Source organism: Microchirus variegatus, assembly GCF_963457635.1.
Source record: "Microchirus variegatus genome assembly, chromosome: 7".
NCBI lineage: Eukaryota > Metazoa > Chordata > Actinopteri > Pleuronectiformes > Soleidae > Microchirus > Microchirus variegatus.
This window is the reverse complement of record NC_139808.1, coordinates 26,042,870-26,051,567: the sequence shown is the minus strand read 5'-3', so window position 1 is coordinate 26,051,567 and position 8,698 is coordinate 26,042,870. Positions and strand designations below refer to the sequence as shown.

General features: G+C 45.0%; 1 protein-coding gene across 1 annotated transcript; it reads left to right on the top strand.

Moving 5' to 3' along the window:
• Positions 1 to 6,337: 6,337 nt before the first annotated feature.
• LOC310930081 (G-protein coupled receptor 22-like) lies at positions 6,338 to 7,879 on the top strand (the record flags this gene model as incomplete). The annotated part of the gene is made up of 1 exon (XM_083892978.1): positions 6,338 to 7,879. The coding sequence occupies one exon, from the start codon at positions 6,338 to 6,340 to the stop codon at positions 7,877 to 7,879; it is 1,542 nt and encodes a 513-aa protein (XP_083749104.1).
• Positions 7,880 to 8,698: the final 819 nt, after the last annotated feature.

Below are 8,698 nucleotides of genomic sequence, written 5' to 3'. Positions count from 1 at the left end.
TCGGACTAAAGTACCTGGATGATGCGATTCATAGTCCGATTACTCCTGTATGAATACGCTTAGTTTGACTGTATTTCCACAACGATCTTTGACCCAAACGTAGAAAGATACGATATATATAAACTATATAAACTATATAAAGGAAAACAAACAACAAGATGGCGTTGGCAAGAGCGAAAGCTATGGAGAATAAGACCCACTTAGGGACCGACGAAGAGACGCGAACGACAATGTTCGTTGTTTTGTTATTCAGTAGCGTAAAGGTCAACAGGAAACTCTAGCTTATAGAGAGATACAGCGCCATCTACAGAGACATACACGGCCAAGAAATAGTTTTCTCCTGAGACAAGTCCGATTGCTTGTCTTAGTCCGACTATGGCCTTAGTCGGACTATGGCCATAGCTTGATTAATCTGTGCACGTAAACGTACCCACTAATCCATGTAACCTTCACCTCACCCTCCTCCAGGTGAAAATGTATCTTGAAGTACTTTATTAGTCACTTAGAAATCTTTTTTTGTTGCCTCTGTAAAGAATGTTTCCCATGGTTTGCAGCAAAGACCAGACTTCTGATATATACATTCCTCTTTCACGATTCACCTCGTTCTTCTTTTACACTCCTGCCTCCTCCCTCTGTATCATTTTGACAACCTGTTACATCAGCTCGTCTCGTAGGAATAGCGAGATTATCCCGGCTGCCATTCATCTTTTTCAGCTGTTCAATTATACATGCTACACAGTCTCCTGTCACACATGTTTCTGTTCTTTCAGGGGAGAAGCACTTAGATCTGTGTGGAAAACCAGGTTTCCTTAGATCTGGCGCTCTGAGAATTCACTCGGCCCTGCTGAACCTTTTGATGAAGCAAAAGTGTATCCAGTTAGTATGTTTTATAATCAGACCGGGCTATATGTGTGCAGACAGAGGCTGTTTTGTGCAGTAATTAAATCTCCTGAAATGTTCATTAAACCTGCATTGATTTCCCGCAATTACTTTCTACAATCCCCAGAGAGGTGGCCTGAATAGTTGCTTGTATGATAAAACGATCTCAGTACAGGGATTGCAATACAATCTATTGCAATAATAGTTTAATTTTCAGGCAGTGTGAGCTTTGAAAGAGAGCACAATTTAGCAAAAGTGACATTAAATTAGTAGGGGTCAACTATTTTGCTAATCGATTAACCGGTTTGAGTGTTGTCTTCATAACTATAACACATTTTCCGACTTTTCAGCTTCTGGAATGTGAATATTTTCCACTTTCTTTGCTTCATATAACAAAAAAAATCATTTAAACTGAATCTCTGACATTCAAAAACTTCATAATTTCCAGGTTCGGTCAACGACGACAACATTTTCTGACATTTTACGGACCAAACAAGTACTAGCAACTGTGCTAAAAGTAGGAAAATGCTAGCTCATGCTTACCCGATTCATGCTAGGGTAGTAGTTAGCGACACACTAAAGCACCGCTAAATGCTAGCGCTGCTAACTGTGACCACTGCTAGATCTAATTATAGCTAATTAGCACCACATGCATTAATTCCTAAATTAGCTATTACTTTGACACGGCCATGGTGTTTGTTTGCGGCCCATTTGTGAGGAAAAAAATACAGAATAACATACATTTATTAACAAGCAAAAAAAAGAATGTACTCTTATGTGGAATTTACATCAATACAGGTATAAAACCACAGCTTTATTAGCAAATTAGCAGTAGCAAATGGCTGAATAAGTGCACTAAATAAAGTTGACGGGACTTACGATACAATAGTAGGAAAATTTTAGCTCATGCTTGACCGTCTCATGCTAGGGTAGTAGTTAGCGACACTTGGCAACAAACTAAAGCTCAGCTAAATGCTAGTGCTGCTAACTGTGGCCTCTGCAAGATCTGATTCAAGGCGATTAGCAGCATTATATGGCTAAATTAGCTATTGTGACACTGTTATGGTGTTAGTTTACACTGCATTTGTGAGGAAAAAAAACAGAATAACATTTTATTAACAAAATACATAAATTACAGACCAAACAGGTACTTAATTAATCAACAAAAAAATCATTAGTTGCAGCTCGATAAATTTGTTTTGTTATTGTAACCCAGCAACTGTGCTAAAAGTAGGAAAATGTTAGCTCATGCTTGCCCAACTCATGTCGGGGTAGTAGTTAGTGACACAGTAAAGCACCACTAAATGCTAGCGTTGCTAACCATGGTCTAAGCCACTGCTGCCTCTAATTTTGGTGTAAAAGCTCTTTTATTTGTGCGTTTCTGTGTCCAGGTTGCTTTTCTGCACCACTTCCCCGCTCTAAACGCCCTCACCTGTGTCGCCACTGTGAGGTTTTTTCACACAGACGATCACAATCAGAGCCTTAAGGGACTAAAGCGTTCCACTGGGGACGAGAGGGAACCAGGAAACCAGCAGCAGTTATTGTGAACACTGATGTAAGGCGCTGGGAGTGGAAAAAATGCTGCCACCTCTGCTCCCTGGGACATGTTGTTTACCGGCTGGCTGCCGGCTAAACCCCCCACCCCCACCCCTCCGTCCACACTCAGACACTTTAGGTAATCAGGCTCTGCTCTGCAGCAGGTGTTTCAGATGTTCCTACTCACACTCGCCACTTCTGGACGAGGATCCACCGCGTCCATCCAAAACCTCCAGTCCAGCTGCTGCTGCTGCTGGTAATCAGGCAGTGGAGTCATCATGATTGGACCAGCTGGTTTAAATGTTCGACAAGAGTCAGACAGAGTGGCTGCATGTCTCTCCATTCCAACCTGAGTGATAACACAGTAAAATGACAACACTTTCATTAAAACAGTGAGACAAGAACTGATAAACGATGCAGAAAACACCCGTAGACGTCCTTACAGATGTGTAAAAGTAGTTTTATATTGTCGACTTCTTTCATTTCTTGTCCAGTTGTGCTTCTTATAATCTTTTGTCGTTATAAATAGTTATTTTACAATTCAACTCTTCTGTTGAATGCTTCTCGCGACCTGCTTTCTTGCCTACAACCAACATGATTATGATTAAAGGTGCCATATGTAAGAATGTGGCCAAAAACGGTTACTACATTCAAATTAAAAATACCGAGGTCTTTTAGGATTTGTTTTCTGACGCAACTGGCAACCCGTGGTTTCTCGGCAGCTGAGAATCTACTGACTGCAATGACTGGTAGACGGCGGTAGGTGGCGCCACATACCAAAACATGATTTCAAAACATAAACATGATTTGCAGTCTGCAAAATATTTTTTTTTAATTGCAAATACTTTGACTGTACTGTCGTCGTTTGGTGAGTTCAGTTTGTTATATGAACATTATTCCTGAGTCTCTGTGACACATTAGGAGGATTTTATGGCCAGTTGCTTTAGATTTATTATATAATGCACCTTTAACTTTACAGGAACCTGTTCCTTCAAAGAGAGAGGGGGCGCCCTAGAGCCACATTTACCATCACAAGCGGAATAACATGCAATATAAACTCTTATCGTACAGTAAATTAACTGTTTTATGGCTGCATGCACTCGCAAGAGTGTGCACCGCTGTATGTTCTTTTCCTTCTATAGGAATAAAACGCGCTGTCAGTTCAACGTTTTTTTCTTCTTTGTAATTGAAAGGTGTTTCAACTCCACTCCACTTCCTACGCACCGGTGTCACCAAAGGCCTCGACATTACACACTTCTACAGTACAGCACCTGGGCCGTTGTCATTAATCTCTACCTTGTAGTGTGGTTACCATGGAAACGGGTGAAAAAAAAAAAAGTTGTGCAGAGGTTTGTTGATAGTTGACGGCATTGATGAGTTGACTCGTTCGGGTTTTCCAACACTTGATGCAGAGATTCGCACGGCCTGATGAGTTTGGGGGGTGGGGGGGGAACGGGAGACTGGAAGCTGTGACTTTAATCATTGGATTGATTTCCCACCGGTGCAATCAGTAGGCACCCTCTAATCAATGCACAGCAAACTGTGATTTACACACTGCCTTTAATCTTGTGGTGGTCCATGAAACAGTGTTTTTAGTCTAACACCAGGGCCAGACAGATCCATGTCGGTGTGATTGGCCCCATGTCGAGGCGCTCGTTTTGTTCCGTGTTATGTGGCATAAGGAAAGGGTTAGAGGTGACATCATCACTTCTGAACCTCTGGAGATGATTGAAGTATCGTTATTATCGGGGGTAATTTAGGGTATTTGAGGTGTGGTTGTCAGTGGGTGGAGTTTAGCGGTAGAGTTTAGATTCTCGGTCAGAGCCCGACGATATTTCCCGCCACTATCTTCAGGCCCTCGATCAAGCGTTTGTTTTTTATCTCCCTCGTCGTGTTCACGTCGACTTGTGTGAAGGTGTAAAAACCTGCGGCCGTGAACGCATCATTTAAAAACCAGGAAGTGTCATTAGCAACATATGTGTTGCCATATGCCACCTACCGCCGTCTACCAATCATTGCAGTCAATAGTCTCAGCTGCCGAGCAACCACGGGTTGCCAGTTACGTCAGAAAACGAAACCTAAAAGACCTCGGTATTTTGAATTTGAATGTAGTAACCGTTTTTGGCCACATTCTTACATATGGCACCTTTAAGCATCCCTTTAAAATGATATCCCTTTGAAATCTAAACTCTAAATATCTGTTGGATACGTTGCCTTAGTAGAAATATTAAAACAAAACAAAGCTTTGGCCAGTCGGGTCTGATGGTTTTGCTTGACAGAGCCTGTCTTTGTATGAAGGACACAGAATACAAATAATACGACTCTGTGTTCACAGAGACCAAACAGAGGCAGAATAATCACTCCAACAACAGCAACAATCGACCAATTTAATCAGCCCTAACTAACGATCCTCTCACCTCATCACATGCAGATACTGAAGTGAATTGACTCAAAACCCGACACCAACACTCAATGAATATTGCCCCCCTTAAATAAATCATGTGGCCCTCTCCAGCTGGCAGAGGCCCCCGATCACGACCACTTTAGTGTAAGTTGCTGAACGTGTTGTTTTTACTGATCCACTGAGAGGGACGGTCGACTGCATGTGTCTCTGATTACTGAGCGCCGTTCAATCGGGATCATTCCCCCCGAGCCTCGGCAGCCTCTGTGTGAGCAACGCTGTGGCAGCGCGTCGCTCTGACAGCTTGTGTGCAGGTCTCAGGTCTGCGGCTGAGCCAGAATGTTATCAGGGATTCTGATAGACGACAGATTGGGGACGGGATTGATGCATAATGAAGCACCTGCTCAATCTGCAGATGCTGCGATGACACATGCATATGGGATGGATGGATAGATAGATAGATAGATAGATAGATAGATAGATAGATAGATAGATAGATAGATAGATAGATAGATAGATAGATGATTAGCTAGTTACATAGCTAACAAGTTAGATAGATAATTAGTTAGATTTACATTTACATAGCTAGCAAAGATAGATAGATAGACAGACAGTAGAGATAGAAAATTAGCTAGTTACATAGCTAACACGATAGATAGATAGATAGATAGATAGATAGATAGATAGATAGATAGATAGATACACAATTAGTTAGATATTTGTATAGATAAAAAGGTAGCTAGATAAATAACTTGCTATATAGCTAACAAGGTAGACCGATAATTGGTGAGATATTTACATAGCTAGCAAAGATAGATAGAAAATTAGCTAGTTACATAGCTAACAAGATACTTATGATTAGGTAGTTACATTGCCAACAAGATGTATTGATAAAAAGATAGCTAGATGAAAAAATTACCTTCATAGCTAACAATATAGATGATAGATAGATAACTAGTTAGATATTCACATAGCTAGCAAAGATAATTAGCTAACAAGATAGTTATATGATTAGCTAGTTACATAGCTAACAAGGTAGATAGATAGATAGATAGATAGATAGATAGATAGATAGATAGATAGATAGATAGATAGATAGATAGATAGATAGATAGATAGATAGATGATTAGCTAGTTACATAGCTAACAAGGTGGACAGATAATTAGTTAGATATTTACATATCTAGCATAGATAGCTAGATAGACAATTCAATATTTGTATAGATACATAGCTAACAAGATAGATGAATTGATAATTAGTGAGATATTTACATAGCTAGCAAAGATAGATAGATAGATAGATAGATAGATAGATAGATGTGTGACATGCTCAGAGAGAGAAGATTGTATCTTGATTCTCTTCAGCTCGTTGCTCATCTGTCTGCTCTGTGTTCCTCTCTCTCTCACCAGCGCTGCCATCAAGCTGTTAGTCATCCCTGCATCATGGAGGTTCAGCCTGGTGCATCATGGGAGCTCATCAACGGCATGACAGATACAATATATAGGGACTGAGAGGTCGTCATGGAGACTGGCAGCTTCTCGTCGAGCCCAGCCACCACTGACTGGGTCGGGACGGTAGGCAGCCTGGAGGGACTAGACCTCCAGGATCATGGAGGAGGAAGCGGAGGCTCGCCCGGCACTGTGGCGTCCTGGTACATGCCATACTCGCTGGGCTTCCAGGTGTCGCTCACGGCCTTCCTCATGCTGGAGCTGGTGCTGGGCTTCAGCAGCAACCTGACCGTGCTGGTCCTCTACTGCTCTCAGTCCAAATTGGTGGACTCCGTGAGCAACATGGTGACTGTCAACCTGCACGTGCTGGACGTGGTGGTGTGCGCGCTGTGCCTGCCCCTCACGCTGGTCATCGTGCTGCTGCCTCCGGGACCGAACCTGGCCCTGCTCTGCTGCTTCCACGAAGCCTGCGTCACCTTTGCCAGCATCGCCACGGCCATCAACATCCTGGTCATCACCTTGGACCGGTACGACATCTCGGTGCGGCCGGCCAACAGGCTGCTGACCACGCGCAGAGCGGCGCTGCTCCTGGCCGCCGTTTGGATCACCTCAATCGCCGTGTTTTTCATCCCGTTCTTGGAGGTGGAGTGGTCCGACGGGGAGGGGCCAGAGGAGAAAGGGCCGTTGTCTTTGTCCTCCCCGCACGGCCTCAGTGCCACGGTGGTGCCATCGGCGTGGCGCAACCGCACACTGCTGTGTCTCGGCGGGCAGGGCTATCACACCAGCCCGAGTATGTATTACCATCTCGTCCTGCAGGTACCCATCTTCTTCACCACCGTGGCAGTCATGCTCTTCACCTACTCCAGGATCCTGAGGGCTTTAAACATCCGCATCGGCTCGCACATGAAGAAGAGCCAGCGCTTCCGGGGCTCATCCTGCAGCGGGCGCCACAAGAGACAGAAGAAGAAGAAGAAGGCGGGGCTCAGAGTGGTCGACGGCCGCGAGGCGGCGGGCGAGCAGAACAACGTGGAGGCTACGAAACAGCTGAGTCACCCGCCCCTCATTCCCTCCCCCTCGCCGACGCCCACAGCTACCTCCCCCCCTGCCCTTTCGTCATCGGCACCACTGGTCATCTCTGCTGCCACGCCCATGCCGCCCTCCATGGGCGTTCAGGCCTCCGTGTCGGCCATCATCGCCCTGAGGAGGGCAGTGCGGCGACACAGGGACCGGCGGGAGCGCCAGAGGCGGGTCTTCAAGATGTCCCTCATCATCATCACCACCTTCCTGGGCTGCTGGGCCCCCCTCTCTGTGACCAACGTGCTCATTCTCGGCATCGGCCCCAACGACGCCCTGATCAGCCTGCGCCTCTGGTTCCTCGCGCTGGCTTACGGCACCACCGTCTCCCACCCTCTGCTCTACGCCTTCACGCGGCAGAAGCTGCGCCGCGCCCTCCGTGCCAAGGTCAAGAAGAGGGTGGTGTCCCTGCTGCAAGTCGACCCTTCACCTGGGGGCACCGTCATACACAACTCATGGGTGGAGAACAGGAAAACCAGCCGGCAGGTGCGGCTGGAAGCCAGCGATGGCACCGACCGTTGCCAAGCAGAGGCCCTGTGAGACCTGACTCGGTTTCCTACCGCAACTCGTTTCATTAAGGAACTCGCTGGCGCGTGAAACTGTTGTACGAAATGTGAAAAACACATTTCTACCTCTGGGAGATGTTCTAATAATTTAAGCACCAGCAGCCAGGTCCATGCTAAACACCTCGGCTATCGCCTCAGGCGGCTGTGTCGATGTCCCGGTCACACAGTTGCGTGCCGAGTCGTCGGCGCTGAGGCAAACCATTCGACGACAAACACACAAGTGTATATAGTTCGGTCGAGTCCTGGAGTCTGTTTACATCTGGAGCCGTGTCAGAGCGGCGGCCGCTTACATAAGAACGCTCCAAAGAACGGATGATCTGATCTGAGGCAGCTCGCGAAAAAAAATGTCGATCCACTTCAGATCCACAAAAACTCTGTGAATGTATGTCTCTGCCTTAACTCTGCTCTGAACGCTCGGCTAGAGGCGCCGCCGCCGTGTGTGTGTGTGTGTGTTCTTGTACTTGCAGCACACTGAGGACCAATGAGGGTTTATAATTATAATTTTGGACGACATAGTATAGTATAACTTTTTTGTCAAATTTTGGACCAAAATGTTTTTTTTTTTTAAATGTTACATTTTTTTTAAAAACTTTTGGACGATATAGTATAGTATGTCGTTTTTGTCAAATTTTGGACCAAAAATTTTAGGTCAATTTTTTTTTTCAAATTTTGGACGACATAGTATAGTATGATGTTTTTGTAAAAATTTTGGACCAAAAAAAAAGATACGTTTTCCAGCCCTTTTTGCTCTGGGGCTCCACCTGCAGACATTTTATGGTACTGCAACCAGTAG